This window comes from Hippocampus zosterae, chromosome 3, assembly GCF_025434085.1.
Source record: "Hippocampus zosterae strain Florida chromosome 3, ASM2543408v3, whole genome shotgun sequence".
In the NCBI taxonomy this organism is placed as follows: Eukaryota; Metazoa; Chordata; class Actinopteri; order Syngnathiformes; family Syngnathidae; genus Hippocampus; species Hippocampus zosterae.
The window spans coordinates 10675431-10699204 of record NC_067453.1 but is presented as its reverse complement, the minus strand read 5'-3'; the positions used below and the strand labels follow the sequence as shown (position 1 = coordinate 10699204).

Genomic DNA, 23774 nt, shown 5'->3' with positions numbered 1-23774 from the left:
AATGCTCAGCGAGAGTTGGAGAGCCCTGCTCGAAGGAGCCAACAGTACTACATTATCTGCAAAAAGCAGAGATACTGAGGCCACCAAAACGGACCCCCTCAACGCTTCAGCTGCACCTAGAAATTCTGTCCATAAAGGTTATGAACAGAATCGGCGACAAAGGGCAGCCTTGGCGGAGTCCTACCCCCACTGGAAACGATTCCGACTTACTGCCGACAATGCGAACCAAACTCTGACATCGGTGGTATAGTGACCGAACAGCCCGTATAAGGGGGTTCGGTACCCCATACCCACAAAGCACCCCCCACAGGACTCCACGAAGGACACGGTCAAACGCCTTCTCCAAGTCCACAAAGCACATGTAGACTGGTTGGGCGAGTTCCCACATACCCTCGAAGACCCTGCTGAGGGTGTCGAGCGGGTCCACTGTTCGACGGCCGGGATGAAAACCACATTGCTCCTCCTCAATCTGAGGCTCGACTTCCCGACGGACCCTCCTCTCCAGCACCCCTGAATAGACCTTACAAGGGAGGCTGAGGAGTGTAATGCCTCTGTAGTTGGAACACACCCTCCGGTCCCCTTTTTTAAACTGAGGGACCACCACGCCGGTTTACCAATCCAGAGGCACTCTCCCCGATGACCATGCGATGTTGCAGAGGCGTGTCAACAAGGACAGCCCCACAACATCCAGAGCCTTGAGGAAATCTCATCCACCCCTGGAGCCCTGCCACCACCAAGGAGCTTATTAACCACATCGGTGACTTCAACCACAGAAATAGGAGAGCCCACTTCAGAGTCCCCAGACTCTGCTTTCTCCAAGGAAGGCATGTTGGTGGAGTTGAGGAGGTCTTCGTACTCTGCCCACCGACTTACGTCTTGAATCGAGGTCAGCAGTGCCCCATCGCCACTGCGGTGCACTGCTTCCCCCTCCTGAGACATCATATGGTGGACCAGAATTTCCTTGAAGCGGTCCGGAAGTCGGCTTCCATGGACTCACCGAACTCATGTCTGAGTTTTTGCCTCGGCGACCACCTAGGCTGCGCTCTGCTTAGCCAGTCGATACCCATCAGCTGCCTTTGGGGTCCCAGAGGCCATAAAGGCCCGATAGGACTCCTTTTTAAGCTTGATGGCATCCCTTACTGCTGGTGTCCACCAGCGAGTACTGGGGTTGTCACCACGACAGGCACTAACCACCTTACGACCACAACTCAGATTGGCCGCCTCAACAATAGAGGCATGGAACATGGTCCACTCGAACTCAATGTCCCCTTCCTCCCCTGGGACATCTGAAAAGCTTTGCCGGAGGTGGGAGCTCAAACTCTTTCTGACAGGGGATTCCGCTAGATGCTCCCAACAAACCCTCACAATTCGATAAGACCGGCATTTTCCTCCACCATCGGAGCCTACTCACCACCACGTGGTGATCAGTTGACACCTACGCCCCTCTCTTTACCAAATCCGATGATACAACCACAAAGTCAATCATCGAACTGTGGCCGAAGGTGTCCTGGTGCCAAGTGCACATTTGCACGCCCTTATGTTTGAACAAGGTGCTCGTTATGGACAATCCGTGACGAGCACAGAAGTCCAATAACAAAACACCACTCGATCATGATCGGGGGGGGGGGGGGGGGGGTCGTTCCTCCCAATCACACCCTTCCAGGTCTCACTGTCATTGACCACGTGAGCATTGAAGTCCTCCAGCACAACAAGGGAGTCCCGAGCACACCCTCCAAGGCATCCAATTAGGGTGGGTATGCTGAGCTGCCATTGGGTGCATACGCACAAACAATAGTTAGGACCCGGCCCCCCACCCGAAGGCGGAGGGAGGCAAACCCATCTCGTCTACCGGTGTGAACTCCAATGTACAGGCACTGAGCCGAGGGGCAATGAGTATGCCCACACCAGCTCTGCGTCTCTCACAGTGGGCAACTCCAGAGTGGAAGAGAGTATAAACCCTCTCGAGAGAACTGGTACCAGAACCCAGGCTGTGTGTGGAGGCAAGTCCGACTATATCCAGTCGGAACTTCTCTACCTCGCACACCAGCTCGGGCTCCTTCTCTGCAAGAGAGGTGACATTCCATGTACCTAGAGCTTTCTGTAACCGAGGATCGGACCGCCAGGGTCCCCGCCTTTGGCTGCCGACCAGCTCACAATGTACTCGACCCCTTTGGCCACTCCCATGGGTGGTGAGCCCATGAGAAGACCATGAGAAGAAGGGTATAGAGTGAAAGCTGATTATGTTTTTAAATAATAATAATAATTACACAAACCAGACAACCACACCTACTACCAGTCCAACTCTGATCCGTACCAGTAAGCAGGGAGACTTTGTGGAAGGTGCCCTCCAACTTCCCCAAGAGAATGTGCACAAAGCCGTCTTTGGACAGATGAGCTGCTTCTTTGGAACTCTGGTCATAAACCACCACTTCCTGCTTGCGGCCCAGTTCCACCTGCACAGAAAACAAGCCAGATGCACACTGTGATTCTTAAGTGAAAGAAAAATGAAACAATGGGGATTGACCACAAAGCATAAAATCAGATTCAAATCACCCTGGCTCTGGTATGTGGCAGGAAAGGAACGATAAATAACCAATAAACATACTCCTGACAGTTACGGCAAGTCAATACCAGCTCCAGTGATTATGTCTGCAACAGTATGTCTGCAACAGTAAACAGAGATTCTGTTGTAAATTATAAATCTATCGCATAATGGTATGAATCATACATAAGGGCTGCATCTACGACTAGAATATTTACGTTGCAGATAATCCTGTGCTTGGTAAAGAAGGGAACTTGTGACAGTAAAATTTGAAAAGCCAGTAATGCTTCGACAACACACTGCAGCATTTATCATTGTGGTGCGGTTGATGTCGGCTTAAAGGCGGCATGGGGTTTAAGTGTGTGTGTGTGTGTGTGTGTGTGTGTGTGTGTGGGTGGGTGTGCATGCGCGCGCGCTGCCATGTGAAAGTGAGCATGCGCATCTGTGTCCATTGGGTTGTTCTTCCCCATGTTGTCAGGCAGGCTTTAGTCACATGACCAAGAGGCAGCACCTAGTGCATGTCTGAATCGCTGCATCACTGAACCACCACTGGACGGGAAGGAGGAGAGAGGGAGAGTGAGGAAAAAGAGAGAGGGATATGGAGAAAAAAACTGTGGAAAAAAAGGACAAAAGGCCAGGCAAGAGAGGAATATGGTGTCTTTGTTTAGCACAACATCGTCCTCATATAAAATAGCTTCCAGGCTAAAGTGCACTTTCCTACACGCCTCATTCACTCAGTTCATTCAAAAGGCATATTGATGATGATGGCCCCATGACGTGCACAGCTTTATTGCGCCATTCATTGCAAGTGTGCATGTGTCTAAGTGTCAGACGTGGGGGCAGGGGGGAGCTGATTATGTTTCTGCTAACATAGCAGCTGTAGCAGAGTGCTTTGGCAGACAGCCATGCAGGTGATTTGGACTGGACAAGGTCAGCACGCGGTCGCGTAAAGGCTACTCCCATCTGGTCGATTCAAATCAAGCAAAGCACAAACGCTGCAGCATTCCTGTAATTTGTTTGAATAGGAAAAGACAAAAGCAGAGAGTCTGTTTTGAATAAATAACTCCCACCTTGCACATGGGTTATGGCATTGTCGAGCAGAGGGGTGAATGACAAAGTACACACCACTGTACTCGGAATGTAACTGTAATCAAAATACTGCATGTGAGACAGGCAGTATTCCCAAAAAGCACATTTCTTATTTTACTGTTCATTTATGACCTTCATCTCAATGCCTGAGGATTACAGTGAATAAGTTTACAGCAAACACACATAAACAGCAGAGTGCAATGAATGAATAAAGTTTATTTTGAGGGGATAAAACCGCTAAGCAGTGTGGTAAAAATAGACCAGGTCTCTATAAGCCAGACAGGGAGTCAACTATTTGGCATTTATGCAAAAAATTAAACTAAAATAAAAAAGGGGTTTTTTTGTGTGTTATTTTTGTTCATGAATGTATACTGGAGGTTGTATTTGCATTAAGTTACCTCGATATGCACTTGCACCATCATACTGATGAAAAGATACCTTGTTTTGCATTCATTAACTCATACATAGAGCAGTAATCAACTTGCCCAATGACAGCATAAGCATACAAGTGACATGCTGACTAATGTGACTGTTCAGGAAACTTTCTTAACCAATTTCTGACATTTTTTCAAATGTTTAAAAGTCACGTGAGCTATATGCATGACTTCAGTGGAGTAAAAGTCAATGATCTAGCAGTTTAGAGCTGCAAGATGTAAGACTGCAGCATGATAACTGTCTCCATCCCTCTGCAGTGCTGGCCCGGCGTTGTGACGCATGAACACTGCAGGTAAACAAGCAATGCTTGCGGTAAGAAGGGAGAATCTAGGAGGGGCCATGGAGACAGCGATGTAGAGAGAGGGTGGCTCAAAGAACAAAAAAATAAAACAAAAGGAAGGGGTGGGGGGAGGGTATTAAAGCAAAGACAGTATTAAAGCATGAGGGGAGATATTGAAGGGGAGACTAAATGAAAATGAGGTATAGATAGATATATATGCTTTTATTTGAAGGATATGCAGACGATAGCATTTGTGCAGAACCGAAATGCAACAGGCTAGGGTTGAGTGTGTCACATATTCCTTTGAAATAAGACTTCATTGTAGAATGTATAAAGCATTGTACTGTGTAAGCTATTCTGGTTCTGACGTCTATGTTATGCAGGCATTGTAATGTTGCTTGGCTGCATACAGGATTCGTAGCCTTGAACTGTGGGATACTGCGGTGCCAGTGCAAGAACGCGAAACATCTTGACCCTCGGCAAGGCTACTGAACAGAGATATGCACATAAGTTTGTGTCTTGCAACTTGATAGCTTCACTTTTGTGAAATCCCAAAACACCAACCATGCAGGCAGCTAACATTATCTAAAGCACATTGCATGCTAACACAAAGCCGCCTCTTCTGGCAGTTGATCAGTCATTTGAAGACTCTAACACACAGGGCGTGACACATTTCTCTCACCGCTGGAATGACCCTGGGACCTGATGATGTCATTGACTGGCACCGACAGCTGCCGCAACTGCAATGATGGATGTGTCTCAGAGCTTTTGTACTTCTTTTAATTCATATGGAGTTGTGATAGCCAGTGGCCGATCGTGTGTGCCTTGCATTACGTCCCAATGCTCCCCTTCAAAATCAGGGAGTCTGTGCGTATTTGTGGTAGATGCCAACTGCATGGAGCAACTACTAATTGGTTTGTTTTATTGAGACCTGCAAGAGGTAGTTCTTTAAAATTCATAATTTTCTTCTTGGTTGCTGCCTTCACGATGTTAGACCCCATGCTAGTCCACATCACACACGAAAAACTGCCCCGTGGCCCAAATGGGGTGAAATGGCGAACACAGCGCTGGGTTTCAAAGGGACCGGGCCAATGCTTGGGTTGAGAATTCAACCCAGCACGTTATGTTCAGATTTTGAGCCAACAAGAGGTAAGAAACAAAGCACACTGATGAGTTAAAGCTACTGAGAAAGTGGTTACCAGCAAGTCACTCGCATGATATGTTTTGCTCCATTTTTACACTAGCCACCCATTTTCATTGGGTCATCTGCCCTGACAGGGATTTAAAATTTTAACCCCGATCCCAGTTTCCATTAGTGAGCGGTGTTACCACTGAGCCCACAAGACATTACATATGCATCAGCTTTTGTACACACAAAAATGGCCACCTCAGCTTCAGCTTTTCAACCCACCCAAATCCAATCTTCAGATCAATTTGCTGGGTCAAAATAATTAACTTACCTTGTAGCCAATTGCTCACAGCTACACGAGTGGGTTTCTAAGGTTGAATGCACCTCTAACCCCCCACCACCCAAGAAAATAGCAAAAATAGTTAGACTTCAGCCCACATTTACTATCATTTACAAATGGAGCGTGCTTAAAATTGAACAATTGTTCACTTGAAGCTTGTGTGACGTATTCATGACGTCAGGCTGTATTGTTATATTTTTTGTTTTTCTGATTTGCTATTAAGAGTCATTAACTCATCTTCAGCCCTGCGATTGGCTGGCAACCGATTCAGGGTGTCCCCCGCCTACTGCCCGGAGACGGCTGGGATGGGCTCCAGCACCCCCCGCGACCCTAGTGAGGATCAAGCGGTACGGAAGATGAATGAATGAATGAATAACTCATCTTCATACTTGTGTGCCAGCTAAAAGTGTTATAATTGTACTTTTTGAAAAACTAATGACGACAGTTTTCTGCACGCCACACAAACATGCATGCTGCAGATCCGGTTAAACCATTACCTCAGTCTTACGTCAAGCCATGTTTCCTTCCCTTAAAACACCATCACTCCTTTTTGTGCTTTTATTTGTATTTTTTTGGGTAGTGAACATATATCTCAGAGATTTAAACAATGGCAGTTATGACCTCATAAAAGTAACACGTCATCCTTTCAACAGGGCGTTAAATAAACGTGAGTGAGAATTCCAGGATTGCCACACTGTTTCATGTAGGAAAGAATCAACACAGGGAATCATCAACTACGTTCCTCTGAGACTAGCAAGACTGTAGGACAAAAAGAACTCTCATTTCATATTCGTTGATTTTAAATTACTTTATCTTCCTGCCACCGGTAAATCTCTGGCATCCAGAATTGTAACATAACAGCACGTTTGCAGATAAAAATATAACTCGCCAAATTAACCCAAAAGGCTTGGCTCGGGAATGTAGGAGGAAGCACGTGGACAATATGCACACTCTATTCAGGAGACTCAGAGCTGAGATTCAAACGCAGGCGGACAGAGAGATGTGCTAACCGTTCCCACCGTGCTGCCACAATTTCAGTGAACCTTTGTGGTTTCAGCACCAAGTGTGGGTTTTTTTTTCTTAAAATTTTCCTTAATTCCCTGTCTTTTGGACAATAATCAGGTATTTGCAAAAGGTGAGTATCTATTAAAGTAAATAAGTCTGCAAAATGAACATCCCAATGTATTTAAAATACACACAACACGGGAAGTGCAATGGTATATGACAAGTAATCAATCATCAAATTAATCAAGAATTATTTGATCATCGTTTAGATTTCTTTTTCAATTTATAGTTGCTTGTAGTTTCAGGAAGCATTTTCCAATTTGTATTTTCCTTCAGTGAAGTGGAGTGGAAACATCAGCTTTTACTTTGACAAATAATGATCACAATTTTTTACCAACTATCTTGTTTTTGTTTGTGCACTGTCAATTTGAAATGCTGTCCTGTTTTTGAATTTTTGAAGAAAGCAATGGAAATTCATGATTTTTAAAATCGGATTCATTGATTAATCGTGAGAATAATTCTTAAAATAATGCTTTGTTGTAGCCTTAAATGCTACCATGCACACAGTGTCTGACCCTATTTCGACACCACTCCACAGAATCCTAATGTATTTACATCTTGCAAATGACAACATACTGTGTGGTGGGGCGGGAGCAAAATGGCTGGAGAATGGATTAGCTGCACTTCAGCCAAGAAACTAGCCACTTCCGGAGAATAAACTTGTGTGTCCGAAAGGGCAAGAGGAGACCAATTCCAAAGCCTGTGCCACACCACAGACTGAAATTCCGCCACCATTTATCCCACTGAATCAATGTCTTTCTGACCGACATTGACAGCTTGCACCCATAAAGAGGGCTTGTAAAAAGAGAAGAGGAGACGGTTTAGTTTGCTGGAGTACCAATGGATGGATGTTCAATCAACTCAGTTAACTGAAGCATTGGGAGCTTTTATGAAAGTGGTTAAGTGCAACGCCTGGGGGGTGCAAGCTATTACAGCCCAACGTGATGTGAAGTAGGAAGCAGTCAAGGAGGTGGCGAAGGCTGCAGCTCGGCCATGAGTAAAACCCTCAGTGGGGCTCTCCTGCTTCCGAGCTTCCTGTATTCACTTCCTTAACAAAGAACTACAATGGTGTCCTTTGCCATTTTGGCTGGTTGACGCGCGGCCCTTGGCGTTGCGCAGAGCCTGGTGGGGGGGTTGGGGGGGGGGGGGTCAGGGTCCGCATGTGTATTCGTGTTGGGGATGAGCTGGAAGCCAGTATTAACATCGCACAGCCAGTCTCCACGTGCCGAGCCCGCGGTCTGCCAGTGGCCACACAAAAGAGATGATGTCATGCTTAGCCAATAACAAAAGAGTCTTGGTCTGTCAGGCCCTCCTCTTTCACCCGGCTGGTTCCAGCTTTATCCAGCCTCGCATTAATCGCACGCCTTATCCTCTTTACTGGGCGAGTGGAGGGGTTGGGGGGTATCATAACAAACCAGCAATGGGGCAACACCAGATAGGGATAGGAAGAGGAAGAAGAGAGGGAAATGAAGAAACTTTGAGGCACCTATTGGGCTGATTTTGACAGTCAGAAATGTTATAAGGCTTACAAAAATCCAAGAATCCATGGCTCAACGGAGAGATGGACCCCATATAACACCGTACAGTATTATGAACCTTGGTGCGTCAGCATTTGATTGCATGACATGGAATAAACAAATACAAATACTTTTTTTTTAAATTTTGGAGAAACACCACAAGCAACTTTGAAGTATTCCATGTGTCATAACCCCAGCTTTGTTCCTGTCCCGTCATGCAATACTGTCAGTCACCATCCCAAACACAAGACACACCAACAACACCCGCTCCCCGCTTAGGTTTCCCCTCTCAGACTTTCTTGAGTTTCACGCAGTGACTAAAAATACAGGAGTCAGCGTGCCATGGCCGGACAGGACATGGAAAAAAAGGCTGTCATATTCAGACTAGAAGTCATGGAAAACAAGAGGATCCAATTCCTGGGACACTGAAAAGCAACAAACCTACAGTATGTGCGCCTGTCTAACTAACATCACACCGGACTAGTGTTGATTCTCTTTGCAGAAGAGGGATCATCATGCTGTGGTGTGGAAATGTCATGGAGTCAGTGATTTTCCTGAGGGCACTTTAAGCAGGGTAAATATTTGTTGACAGGAGGGCCTTTGGATGAGTTTGGGTTAAGCCCTTAATACGCTAATAAGCTGCATCCAGTGAGTGAGCATGCTGACTTTTATACCCCACTGAAATGAGTAGATAGCAGTGACACGCAACCAATTGGCATATTGTCCCTTTCCTATTGATCAACATAAGGCGATCCTTCCACCACTTTCCGTCTGGTTACATCACCACGCTGTGATTGCGTAGATCAGTGGTCACCAACATGGTGCCCGCGGGCACCAGGTAGCCCGTGAAGACCACTTGAGTAGCCCGCCAGTGCCTGGACATTGTGATTTGCTAGTAGAAATTATGATTTAAAAATGCAAACATTGGCAGTACTGTGAGACATTTCGAAACACGATCAAAGTCTGACAATTTAAATCATCAAGTATTAAAAATAACACATCCTCATATTATTGAAGGTATTTTGGACAAATATGTTATTTCAGACGTGTATCAATTTGGTAGCCCTTCACACAATCGGTACACATGAAGTTGCTCTCACCCTCAAAAATGTTGGTGACACCTGGCGTAGATGATGTCGATGATGACATGGAGGAGAGTGTTCTTTCTTTTATCATGCTTTTTACCATCCTCAAAATGGTCGAAAAGCAGCGGAGGATCAACTATTTGCTACCGTACCGCCCTATGTCATCACGTAATTACCGGGCAGCTGCCGTGTCAGGCTTTCAAACTGCAAGCGAAACGGAGCGGAAGTGATCACAAACCGCCTCCCATGGCGTGTTGGTGGACATGGATCAACACTGGCCAGTGAGCCTTTCCCACTGGCCAAAAATGCGTGTTTACCCGTGGTATTGCGGCAGTGGGAAAGGGGTATTAGTGTGATAAATGATCACAAACCTGTCCTCCGCTGACTTATAGCAGAGTGGTGTGATGCTAAAATTAGGAAAACATTTTACAAATTTGTTCTTTGCAGTACTGCATCTGAGTTGAGCTCCCTCTCGATCAAAAAGTAGTCAAATACTGTATTAACAGAGGAAAGAAGAAAAAACAATCTTCCTCTTCAATCAATCTTTGCGTAAAGTGTGGCAAAGTAGTTGTACAGACTCTTGGGCAACTGCTCAAATATGCCTGTCTGAAAGGTTGTGGGGTAGGTGTCACAAAACTTTGAACGCAGACATATCGTGTCAAGCAGTGATCAGAGCGAATAATGACACAAATGAAACCAGACTTGCTAGGGTCATGGATCTACAAGTAAGACCAAAAGTTAAGAATTTGACACCGGCAAAGTATAAGAGAGCAAGATACTCAACGTCCAAAACATTTTAAGTCATGCCGATGCCATTCTTTAATGTTATGTGCATCTTCCACCGCAGGCTCTTGCCACCGGGCCAGAAGATCAACAAGTCGGTCCACAAAGAGGTCCTGCTCCAATTTGCCTTGTTCAGTTTTAACAGGAAGATTCACGGCTGCTTCACCATGATGATGCAACTGCTCGCAATGCCATGAGCATTGGACAGTTCCTCGCTGATAATTATCTTCTAAGCTCAAGCGGGGAGCTGTTTTAAAGATGGTGACAACATCAAGAAAGCCATGACGACGGCACTGCAAAGGATCCTGGAAGAATCCTTGAGTGCAGGAGAAGGCTTAGAAAGTGTGACAGAATCAAAGGGGATGAAAAATTCACATCCATTCGTATTAGTAGCTTTATTGACTTTGGTGATGGGCTTTAAAATGTTTTTTTCATTTTAGGTGTTATTAGAATTGTGTATACCGAGAGGTAACAGGTTCATCCTGATCCTAATCTATATATATATTGCGCGTCGTCCCGCACGCGGTCTGTCCTTCCGTCTGTCCCTTTTCAAAACGTACCTACTTCACCGCGCCGCTGCGCGCCGCCACTGCGCGCCGCCACTGCGCGCCGCCACTGCGCGCCGCCACTGCGCGCCGCCACTGCGCCGCTCAGGCAGTGGCTCACTACGATCGCGCGGGCATCTTAGCGAAAAAATGTTGTCTACCCACAAGCATTGCAATGAAATTGTTAGTTATTTTGTAGAGCTAAACATCTCTTTATTTTCGCGATAAGCAATGAAGATGAACAAAAAGTTGAACCAAGCAACAACACTTTTGTGGGCTGAAGGCCCATCTTACCAGCCTTCCGCAGGAACTAGCTGATGAGCCGCCCTAAGGGCGGCGAACCAGCTAGTACAGTATAATTGTAAGGCTATTTAAATCATATATATTATTAAGATTTCAGATGACATTTTATTACCTGATTCCAGAGGCATGCAAGTTTACAAGATTCAAGATATCCTATGCCGTGCATCAGACAAAGAGAGGTGCGCTGCTGTAATAGAAAATGGTTACCCAACAACACTCTGATCTCTTCCCCTTTGTGTCACATCTCAGCAGAACAAAGCTGTAAGGCTGGCAAATCTTCAAACTCACCTTTATTTTCCCATTGGGCTGCAGTAGCTCTGTGACAGACACCTTATCCTGCTGCAGCCGTCTCTTCACAAGCTTGGAACAGCAAACGTTGACTGCTCCCTGCACGTGTGATGCATTGTACTCAGAAAATGTCCTGCTGTCAATCACCAGCAAGCGCCCGGTTCCTCTCTGGATGAGGCTTGCCAGACGCTTGATGTCCATGGTGCTTCGCTTCGTAGGCCCTTTCTCCCCTGCCATGATGTCGGAGGGGTGCCGTGGTCCCTCTGGGCCAAAGATGAAGGTGTGGATGAGGAGCAGTCCAGGAGGAGGAAGAGACGGGCAAAAGAAGGCGGGGTCAGAGGATAAACGGGATCATTGACGCAGGTGTTAAGAGATTCATGCAGCCTGAGGAAAGAAAGTAAAATACTTAAGCGAGAATAACAAGACATTAAAGTGAATGACTACTTGAACGTCATTATTGTTTTGTTTTTTTAAAGGTGCTCGTCAACATGATACGGCTGACAATCAGATGTGACCCACATGACCACCTCAACAAAACTAGCAGGAATTAAAAGCAATACTACACTTCAAATAGGTTGGCACAATTTTAGGTTTTAAGTTCCCCCTGCACATAAAAAAAAAATAATAATAAAAAAATCGCATGCACGTTTGTGTGTGAAGGTTGCTCTGATGTTGATGGACTCTGGTGCGGCAGCTCATGAAACAGGAAACGATGGGACTGGGAGTGGGACAAATTAAGCCCGGGGAATTTGGAGCACAGGTCTCGACGTGAAGGAATAGCCAGTGAGATATGTGTGAGTGTGTGTGCGTTTATGTGCGTGAGCGCATGTGTGTGTGTATGTGTTAAGATATCCTTTATTAAGATTAAGATATCTTTTATTTGTCCCGCAATGGGGAAATTACAATCAGAATTCGGAAAGGAAAACGCTGGGTAGGGAGAGGGGGGGAAAAAAACACGCTCGAACTACCTCTTCCGAGAATAATTTAAGTCCTGGATAAAAAATTTTTCAACTGTTTATAAAATTGAGGGACTGCCGCTTTAGGCACCGTGAATCGCTTCTCTTGGTCGCTGTTCACTTCAACATTTGTGGAGCATGGTGTGGTTTATGGGAGCAACATGCATGTGCGCAAAGCTACGCAAGGCCATCAGACAACTTGTGTACTGTTTTGTTTGACAGAAAATACTCGATAGGTTCACGGTCACTTCCCTGACAACATGTCAGGCGACAACGAGAAGGTCAGTGTGAATGCAGTGCTGTTTTATTCATCCACAGGCACATGGTGTCATGAAATATAGATAGGCCTCTCCTCATCTAGGCCTGAAGCCTAAATGGAAGTTTAAACCTCAGGTGAAAAGGGAGAGTAATGTGAGGCCGAGGGATTCTAACAGGTCGGAGACGTAGGGAAAGATGGCTTGACAGTAAGGAGTTTTTTTTGGAAGGTCCAATTAAGCAAATGAAAGCAAAGCCAAAGGGAAATAAATACACTGGCTCTTTTATTTTGTCAAGGAAAAACAAAATGCCAACAACACTACTATGCATTCTGTGGAACCTGTAAATTCAATTCACACTACACGTGACCATGCGTCACAAGATATTCGAACGGAGAGCATTAAAATTTGTATTACCGTATTTTATGTTTTCAGTGATGCAAAATAGACAGTCATGAATGATAACTGTATTGTACTAACAAGTCATGGGTCGAGGAAAGAACCACATTTAGGTACTTGAATGTCGTCATTGTGAATGTGTCTTGCATATTGGTGTATGGTACATATGGCATTTGATTTCATGAAGAGAGAGCAGTGTATTACTATTAAATATTCTTCATATATTGACAATGACATACTGTAGTGATTAGGGGATATGAACCATATGTTTTCCTACTCCTTTTTTCAAAGAAGTATGCTTTTTTAAAAATTATCATTGCTTACTAACATACTTTTGTAAGCGTAGCATATTTGTATTATTTTTTTGACAATTCCTTTAAAATCAATGTTCAAAATAAATATGGGAGGTTAACCAAAAACAGGGATTGGCAACTGAGGCCTCCCTAGTGGCCCCTTGGGGAGAAAAAAAATTTCAACCACTCCACATTCAAAATTCTTTAATAATAAAAAAAAAAACGCTGATTAAGAGAAGCTGATTTGTAAATCATGTCTAGATTTAGTTGAATACACTCCAAAGAAAATATATTTCATTTTAAACTGATAAATGTTACAGTTTTTCGCAAATAATTATTAACTTTGAATTGTATGGCTGATTCCCAAAAAGCTGGAACAGGTGACAAAAGAGACTGAGAACGTTGAGGAATGCTCATCCAACTGTTTGGAGCATCCCACAGTTGAAGAGGCTAACTGGGAGCTGGTGAATGCCATGGCTTCATTATTTTCACCCTGCCAAAAGCAACCAAGCCATCTAAGGCAAGGGAGTGATGAACTAACTATAAGGCAACAGAAAAACATGATAGCTACAGCCTGTCATTAAAACATGCACACGTGTTGCAGAGCAAATTGCTGGAGCAAAACTTGTAAAAAAAAAAGGGTTTTCAAAAAGTACCCATTTCATCATCAAAATATGGTAAACTAATGCATGTCAATTTAACACATTTTAAAAATGTGCAACCAATGGACAGTACATGATCAAATTAAGTGGATGCAGAAAAGTCGTTTATATTGCATGACTGTCTGTGTCTTATGTGTTGTGTTGTATTATTTTGTCATTTTATGTTAACTGTTCGGTTGATGGCAGTACGGGTACCTGCAGCGGCTCCTCTCTCTCCTGTGTTTGCACTGAGGTTGAGAGGAAAGAAATTTCATCCGCGCTGTATGTTTCGCATGGAGCATATTTGACAGTAAAGTTGACTTGACTTAAGTACGTTCAACTGAAAAAAAAAATAGTCCTTTGACAGTGCCTTGCTTGGGCAACTGCCTGATAGATCAAGAAATGGAATCCTAAATTGTAAACATGGTATATATATTTTGCTGCAACACAGAAAACTGAATCAATGATTTAAAATAATCTTGTACAGTATGTTGAGGTTACTGCATACCTTGCTGAGAAGCAATTACACCTCGAAGGCAGCCCCTTGCTACTGTACGTTGCAACCACCCTGCCACTTGTCATGTAGCAGACCTAACATGAGGATGCAGAGCTCAGACAAGCAGCTAAGAACACAGCTTCCAAAGTTCCATTTTTTTCTGTTTGCCTAATGCAGAGTAAAACATCTGATGCAGCCTAAGTCTAAGAGCAACCGCTCCTCCACACCCTCCCATTACCAAGTTTTCTCCCAGCCTCCTCCATCCTTCCCTTCTTAGCGTTTGTGCAGAAATCAGGGATGGGAGGAGCGGGCAGCTTTGTACGTGGTGCATCACATCGTTCAATGCCTTGTGTGCGCATGAGTAAAGCCCGTTTGTTTGGCCGAGAGAGGGAATGATACAGGAAGAAGCAAAGGAAACGAGAAAAAAAAGAAAGAAGCGGACAGACGATGACAGAGCCCAAACTCATCAAATCATTAGTCTTCCTCCATAATCAATCATAAAGAACACGCAAATAAAACAAAGGAGCAATTAGGCTAAAAGAGGGCAGGGGTTAGGCACGAGCAGGGAAACGGGAGCGGACGAAAATACGCCGAGGCAAAATGGAGCAGAATGAGAGTTGAAGGCCCGCAGCAGATTCTGCTGTTGCCATAGAGACAGTCCAGCTGGGGTGAAGAAAGGGTGTGGGGAGGGTGATGGTGATGGAATGGTACCCCCAGTCATGCTAAGTGAGAATAAAGAGCAGATGCAGCCTATAACTGACTCTCCAGCTGTGTGAGGAGGGTTCAGTTACATCATCAAGCAAGTTCCATCATTTCTTGTTCTTCAACCCTGCTTTCCTCTTAGAACAATGTTTTCAGGGCTGCGACATCGGCATTCTAGTTACACCTTGAGAATACGCAGAAGAACCAGAATAACTGGTTCATCCTTCCTTTAATTACCGGTAGTCCTGGTTGGCAAATTTAAATATCTGAACTTCCCTACAGAACTGGAACAGGAAATTTACTTCAGAAAAAGAATGATCAAGCATATACGCGACAGAAGTGAGTCCAAGAGTGTTTTTACAGTTTTGCCTTCACAGACCCATTCTACGGAATTAAAATGAAACTATCAAGATGCAGTTAATATCCTCATTCGTTGATATCAATGTGTTCTCAGGGTACTGAATTGAATGCTTTTCTTCTGTTCCGGCTGTCTTAGAAGATGTTTCCCCTCTCATCTGAGCAGATGTCATCAGGTCATGAAAACAGGCTCGATTGGACAGTTCTTGCATTGGTCCCCCCCCCCCCCCCCACACACACACACACACACACACACCTCCAACCAAGCATGGCATTCCTCTTTTAGGATGCAAAATGACAGGCATGAAAAGTCATTGGAGAAAGGCATTTATCAGCACAGCGATGTGATGTCACTAGTTTCACCAAATATTTGGAAGATCTCAACATGGGGGTACAGGACATCAAGTTGCTGGAATCCCCACATGAAGTGCCATAATTATGTGAAACATCCCACACTTAAATCTGGAGGTCTACAATTCAATGACATGACGTTGATGAAAGCAAAACTCATGGGCATCATCCAAATACTTGTGGACCTAATTGTAACACAGCAGCAACATAAATGAGTAAAAGTGTATTCCACTAAACACTAAAATTAGGGCTTTGCTATTTTGTTGATTCATTTTGTTTCCAACCTCAAAAGGATTTCGAAGTCATGTATCAGAAATGTACCTCATCAAGTGGGAATCAGATAACACAAGTTTGGTTTTTAGGACTGCCTGGGGATAAATGAGTTTCTCCATCCTTTCATTGGTTCAGCTACGTGTCACTTCTGACAGGTAGAATTCAATGTGCACTAAGCTTGATGTGCGATGGAGGATAATATCACACCATGATTCAAAATTCACTTTCAAGGTGCACTTTTCAAGAAAAACTGGACTTTAAGAGACAGCATTAACCACCACTGCATTGCTGTGTGGTTCGTTTCAATAGAGACATTGTTTTGTTTTTGGTTTTTTTCCTAGAGTAGTTATGAATGAGTGGAACAGCATACACAGACAGGGAGGAGCCACTGGACTAGCATCTCTTGTGTCAGTGATGTGGTTTATTTGTTTTAAGTCGTTTTATTGAGGGGAAAAAATGATTGTAAACTACTGTATTGTAGTGTATTGTCTATTGGAAGAGAAAGATAACTGTTTGTGTGTTTTTATTTTTTTATAATAATGTTATTTATCCTCCAATATGAGAAATGCTCTTATTTAATGCAGTACATTTCGTATGTGTATATAAATGCGATGAGTGCAGGGGAGAGACCTTGGAAGGCAGACTACTGACAATTGTCCGTTAAATTACAAAGTTGGTTTTAATAATAAAATTTAGTATCACACCGTTCACTGTGGCCATCGCCATAGAATTATAGTGTTACTCAATTGTATTATTATTATTATTATTATTATTATTATGGGGTTGAATGATAGCATTATTAGTGTGTTTGTAGTGGAATTTGTATTGGCTTTTGTGTATTTTAAAACGTAAAAATACTATTTTTTGAATGCGGGGATACCACTGCTATGATTCCGCAGCATCGGGTTAATGGTGACATTGCCTACTGATTCACAATCCATCAAGTTCGCTATTCTAACGTCAAAGCGTGCACTCGCCCCATATCTGCAACATTTAGAAATACACAAAAAGTGGATACAGAGGCCTGCTTGACAGACAATATAGTAAAAGATGGTGGATATGCGGCCATTGTAATAAATCGACCTTCACAAAATTCAGCATAGGGCGTTCGCAGTTGCTATGACTTCACCGCAATGAGCTGATTTGTTGAAGGTTCATATACAGTCGAGGGAACCTGTCTTGTGTTTGTTGTGATTATGTCCGCATGCAAAAATAACACACGCCATTAATCTCACTGCTTGCTTCTGGATAAAAGCATTAGTGTTCCCCAAAATAGGAATTATGGTGCGCTTACCTTGCCACCGGCGGCTGTTAACCGAATAATTTCTGTCCAACAATACACGAGTCGATCATTTTGAGCGTGTTTAATTCCCATCGAAGGAGACGCACGCGCGCACTGGCAATGGATACGAGGAGGGAGGAGGGAGGAGGGAATGGGAGAGGGTGTAAAAATCACCCAGCTAACGACAGCTAGCTGGAGCTAGCAGGATGGTGTGCGACACAACACACAAGCACACTTTACCTCGGGCTCCTGTCTGTGTCCTGCAGTTGTTGAACGGCCTCCGTGCGACGGGGAAACGTGGCGGGGTCGTCATGAGTGCGGCCGCTCGTGGCCGCCGGTTTCCCGGGACACAGCGCAGCTGACACGGGGTGACAGCGCCAGGAGCGAGCCGCACATGAAAGCTCGACTCCACATTGAAATCTTTTGTAAAACAAAACAACAAAAGGACAAATAAAACAAGCGACTAAGAAACCTTCACAACTAGACAGCGAGCTAAAAGGTGCATACGTGTTGGTTAACGGAGGTGTAGGGGTGGTTACAAAAGGCACACTTTCGCACTTTCGTGAACTAACGCGATGAGGTCATGGTTTAGTAGCGAGGAAGAAAAAAATAGGAAAATATGAGGTTTACGTCATTTCCAGCCAATCAGCGCTCGCGGCTCGAGGCCTGAATGACGTCAAAGACACAGATTAAAGGGCCTGCGCGACTTTCTTTTTTTTTTTTTAAGGAGACTAACCCTTATTAAGCGTGACGAGTGTCGTTCACGGTAATGAGTAACACTGTCGACACAGCTCTATTTGAATAAGATTGAAAACGTATCTATGTTCTTTAGTTCGTGATTTAGTCAAAGCCTAAGTTGCGACATGGAAAAAAACGTCCACAATTGTCTTTCACGGTCATTTCATTAGGTAAACACGCAGCCCCGCCTCCATGGGACGCCCATAGCAAAATTTCACTTTCATGTTCATTATTGATTATAACAATGTTAGGTTTCTCGCAAATTGTCATAATAAATGAAATGACTTTATTAATTAAATATATAAACACCACAAGAGCGGACTTGGTTTACTTTTGTAGCCGGGTCTTTGGAAAGACTGGACTGGACACAAAATAATTTTTAGGTGGGCTTTATTCCCGACTGAACAATGAAAAATTGTTCAGCATTAAGATGAAAGACTGAGATGTTAACTGAATTTTAAAAGAGGTCGAAAAGGGATCTAAGAGATCAAAGAAAATCATTTAACAGATTACAGACAATTACGCCACAATAGACAACAGCAGTGGCTTGCTTAATAGGAAAACAGAAATAAAAATACATTATTTACAAGCCACAATACTTCTTAGTGCAGAACAAATAATCATTACAACTGTTTTGAGATGCAGCCACACTTACTCGATATGTTCCGGTGTGTTGGGTGTGTACAAAGCACGTGGTCAAACACAAATGATCTCCCCTCTAAAGAACAGATAACACAGTTCATATAATTTACAGTAAAAAACATATTTACATCTTATAACATTGCGAACACTTACGCTGTACAGCTGTTCACACGACTCACTAGTGGTAGATTTCAAACTCCAACCCAAACCACTCCAGATATTGTGCTCTACAAATACCATTCAACTAATTAATCATCTGTCCAAAATTAACACCTAACATGCGTCATGGTAAACTCGTTACCAATTACCTGAATATCGCCAGGGTTACGAGGACGATCATGGGTGTATCAAGTTGGGACAAGCAGTGGGCACAGTTCAGCGACTACCCTCCTTTACGTGCATGTCACCCTTTCTGGTCTGATTCTCACACGCTGCATATGTTCCCGCGTGTTTTGATCTAGTGTGGCTCTTAAAGTGACAGTGCTACATTTGTTAAACAAGGAAGCCTTCACTACAAGCATCTAACTAGGGTTCACCTGGTTACACTTTAATTACCGGTAAACAATTTACCAAAGATGCATATCATTTAGGCCAACTAAAAGCAACGGAAATAAACCAAGAACTATGTACTGACTGTAAATCTAGTTTATTGTTTTTATCTTTAAAAAATGCAACAGCAATAAATATGAAGTGCCAGGAAAAAAATCACTATAAAATAATAGTAATCATGTAAATACTTAAAGGGGAAGTCAAGTCAAACATTTTCTTTCCATTAATATTGGTAGAATATGAATATGAAGCATCAAAATCCACCTGTTTTTATCCATCTCAGGAGGCTGATATTTTTCCACTTGTTATTTAGTAAGAATAACAATTCAGTTCCAAAGGGCTCAGGTAACGACCAATCATGACTCACCTGTTTTCTGGGTTTCGTCATGTTATGTTCGTGTATCGTTATTAAAAAAATAAATAAATGGGGAGGGGGGGCAGAAGGGACTTCCCCATTAAGCCGTATCTTGAGTGGTGAAGGTTTTCATGTGTATGCAAGTAACGAATGTACCGTGCAGTAATTGTTTTATCATCGTTTGTTCAATATTGCACAGTTGTGAAGCCATTCGCCAGACATTCCCAAACAGGTTTATGGCTATCAACAGTTTTTCTTGTCACCATCAAATATTTATCATGTTCAAAATGACAGATCATTAAAATTGTTTGGGAACGTCTTTGATTCCGTTTACAACACTGAACAACCATCTGACAGAGAAGAAACAATATTTACACACACATGCAAACCTTGGGTGATCAGTAAGATATGAGCTTCAAAGATAAATAGAGAGATAAAAAAGAAGAAAAACATGTTTTTTCATGTATGTTACAACCGTCTGTGTGACCTGACAGTTAAATATCATTAAAATGTTCTTTTGGCCCCTCCGTGAGTCGTCACCTTACCGTGGTGGAGGCGTTTGTGTGTCCCAATGATCCTAGAAGCTAAGTTGTCTGGGGCTTTATGCCCCTGGCAGGGTCACCCATGGCAAACAGGTTCCAGGTGAGGGGCCAGACAAAGCACGGCTCAAAGACCCCAATGATGATTGAAATAAATGGATCTAGGTTTCCCTTGCCTGGACGCGGGTCACCGGGGCCCCCCTCTGGAGCCAGGCCTGGAGGTGGGGCTCGTTGGCAAGCGCCTGTTGGCCGGGCCTACACCCATGGGGCCCGGCCGGGCACAGCCCGAAGAGGCAACGTGGGTCCCCCTTCCCATGGGCTCACCACCCATGAGAGGGGCCAAAGGGGTCGGGTGCAATGTGAGCTGGGTGGCAGCCAAAGGCGGGGACCCTGGCGGTCCGATCCTCGGCTGCAGAAGCTAGCTCTTGGGACATGGAATGTCACTTCTCTGACAGGGAAGGAGCCTGAGCTGGTGTGTGAGGCAGAGAATTTCCGACTGGATATAGTCAGACTTGCCTCCACACACAGCCTGGGTTCTGGTACCAGTTCTCTCGAGAGGGGTTGGACTCTCTTCCACTCTGGAGTTGCTCACGGTGAGAGGCGCAGAGCAGGTGTGGGCATACTCATTGCCCCCCGGCTCAGTGCCTGTACATTGGGGTTCATACCGGTAGACGAGAGGGTTGCCTCCCTCCGCCTTCGGGTGGGTGGACGGGTCCTGACTGTTGTTTGTGCATATGCACCAAACAGCAGCTCAGCATACCCACCCTTTTTGGAGTCCTTGGAGGGTGTGCTGGAGAGTACTCCTGCTGCGGACTCCCTTGTTCTGCTGGGGGACGTCAATGCTCACGTGGGCAATGACAGTAAGACCTGGAGGGGCGTGATTGGGAGGAACGGCCCCCCCGATCAGAACCCGAGTGGTGTTTTGTTATTGGACTTCTGTGCTCGTCGCGGATTGTCCATAACAAACACCTTGTTCAAACATAAGGGTGTCCATATTTGCACTTGGCACCAGGACACCCTAGGCCGCAGTTCGATGATCGACTTTGTAGTTGTATCATCGGATTTGCGGCCGCATGTTCTGGACACTCGGGTGAAGAGAGGGGCGGAGCTGTCAACTGATCACCACCTGGTGGTGAGTAGGCTCCGATGGTGGGGGAGATGCCGATCCGTCCTGGCAGACCCAAACGTATAGTGAGGGTTTGTTGGGAGCGTCTGGCGGAATCCCCTGTCAGAAGGAGTTTCAACTCCCACCTCCGACAGAGCTTTTCCCATGTTCCGGGGGAGGCGGGGGACATTGAGCCCGAGTGGACCATGTTCCGTGCCTCTATTGATGAGGCGGCCAATCTGAGTTGTGGCCGTAAGGTGGTTGGTGCCTGTCGTGTCGGCAACCCTCGTGCTCGCTGGTGGACACCAGCAGTAAGGGATGCCGTCAAGCTGAAGAAGGAGTCCTATCGAGCCTTTATGGCCTGTGGGACTCCAGAGGCAGCTGACGGGTATCGACTGGCCAAGCGGACCGCGGCTTCGGTGGTCGCCGAGGCAAAAACCCGAGCGTGGGAAGAGTTCGGTGAGGCCATGGAAGCCGACTTCCGGACGGCTTCAAGGAAATTCTGGTCCACCATCCGACGTCTCAGGAGGGGGAAGCAGTGCACCACTAACACTGTGTACAGTGGGGATGGGGTGCTGCTGACTTCGACTCGGGACGTTGTGAACCGGTGGGCAGAGTACTTCGAAGACCTCCTCAACTCCACCAACACGCCTTCCTTGGAGGAAGCAGAGCCTGGGGACTCTGAGGTGGGCTCTCCTATCTCTGTGGTTGAAGTCACCGATGTGGTTAAAAAGCTCCTCGGTGGCAAGGCCCCAGGGGTGGATGAGATCCGCCCGGAGTTCCTCAAGGCTCTGGATGTTGTGGGGCTGTCCTGGTTGACACACCTCTGCAACATCGCGTGGTCAACAGGGAGACTGCCTCTGGATTGGCAGACCAGCTCTACACCCTTAGCAGGGTCCTGGAGGGTATGTGGGAATTCGCCCAACCAGTCTACATGTGTTTTGTGGACTTGGAGAAGGCGTTTGACCGTGTCCCTCGGGGAGTTCTGTGGGGGGTGCTTCGTGGGTATGGGGTACCGAACCCCCTAATACGGGCTGTTCGGTCACTATACCACCGATGTCAGAGTTTGGTTCGCATTGCCGGCAGTAAGTCGGAATCGTTTCCAGTGGGGGTAGGACTCCGCCAAGGCTGCCCTTTGTCGCCGATTCTGTTCATAACCTTTATGGACAGAATTTCTAGGCGCAGCCGAAGCGTTGAGGGGGTCCGTTTTGGGGGCCTCAGTATTGCATCCCTGCTTTTTGCAGATGATGTGGTGCTGTTGGCTCCTTCAAACGGGGCTCTCCAACTCTCACTGGCGCGTTTCGCAGCCGAGTGTGAAGCGGTTGGGATGAAAATCAGCACCTCCAAATCTGAAACCATGGTCCTCAATCGGAAAAGGGTGGAGTGCCCCCTCCGGGTCGGGGAGGAGATCTTACCCCAAGTGGAGGAGTTCAAGTATCTCGGGGTCTTGTTCACGAGTGGGGGTAGGAGGGAGCGGGAGATCGACAGGCGGATCGGTGCAGCGTCTGCTGTGATGCGGACGTTGTATCGGTCTGTCGTGGTGAAGAAGGAGCTGAGCCAAAGGGCGAAGCTCTCAATTTACCGGTCGATCTACGTCCCAACCCTCACCTATGGTCACGAGCTATGGGTCGTGACCGAAAGAACGAGATCCCGGATACAAGCGGCTGAAATGAGTTTTCTCCGCAGGGTGTCCGGGCTCTCCCTTAAAGATAAGGTGAGAAGCTCAGTCATCCGAGAGGGGCTCAGAATCGAGCCGCTTCTCCCCCACATCGAGAGGAGCCAGATGAGGTGGCTTGGGCATCTGATTCGGATGCCTCCTGAGCGCCTCCCCGGTGAGGTGTTCCGGTCATGTCCCACCGGGAGGAGACCCAGAGGAAGACCCAGGACACGCTGGAGAGACTATGTCACCCAGCTTGCCTGGGAACGACTCGGGATCATCCGGGGAGAGCTGAAAGAAGTAGTCTGGGCTTCCCTGCTAAAGCTGTTGCCCCGGCGACCCGGCCCCGGATAAGTGGTAGATGATGATGGATGGATGGATGGATGTTCTTTTGGAAAATCAGCCCTCTGTACACTCATCTTATGCTTCTAATTTAATTTTTAATTATTATTTCTAAACGCTGAAACGGACCAATCACAGACTGTGGAGACAAATGTGACCAAATAATGGGTCAACATTTTCTGAGCACACCACACATTCTCACACACACACACCTAGTCTTCTGGTCTACCGGCACACAACTCCGTCACTCTCATAGTTTTGGGCAGATTATTGTACTCCGGTTAGCAACAAAAATTCAAATGAAGGATGTGGACAATCCTTACAATAAATAAAAGCTAAATATATGGAATTGCTGCTTCATCGCTTGTCCTGGATAACAATGACCTGTGTTGTCAAGTAAATTTATTACCTTTATTTTGTAATTGAGTTTACATTAAAAAGA

General features: G+C 45.4%; 1 protein-coding gene and 1 long non-coding RNA gene across 3 annotated transcripts in view; both read right to left on the bottom strand.

The window, feature by feature from the left end:
* Positions 1 to 17995, bottom strand: part of dusp8a (dual specificity phosphatase 8a) — a 45085-nt gene extending 27090 nt beyond the window's left edge. Inside the window, exons 1-3 of one of the 2 annotated variants that reach the window (XM_052060073.1) lie at positions 17646 to 17995; positions 11402 to 11785; positions 2315 to 2453 (exon numbers count right to left, since the gene is read on the bottom strand). In XM_052060073.1, coding sequence (XP_051916033.1) covers positions 2315 to 2453; positions 11402 to 11638 — 376 coding nt within the window. In that variant the 5' untranslated portion in view covers positions 11639 to 11785; positions 17646 to 17995. Of the gene's footprint in view, positions 1 to 2314; positions 2454 to 11401; positions 11786 to 17417; positions 17526 to 17645 lie in introns of those variants that run through there. The other variant, XM_052060072.1, reaches the window with a different exon arrangement.
* A 474-nt stretch (positions 17996 to 18469) lies between these two features.
* LOC127597245 (uncharacterized) lies at positions 18470 to 19304 on the bottom strand. Its single transcript, XR_007961619.1, has 2 exons — positions 19094 to 19304; positions 18470 to 19012 (listed from the first exon to the last, which is right to left on the bottom strand). It is a non-coding gene; the product is annotated as an uncharacterized LOC127597245 (long non-coding RNA).
* Between the last annotated feature and the right edge of the window lie 4470 nt (positions 19305 to 23774).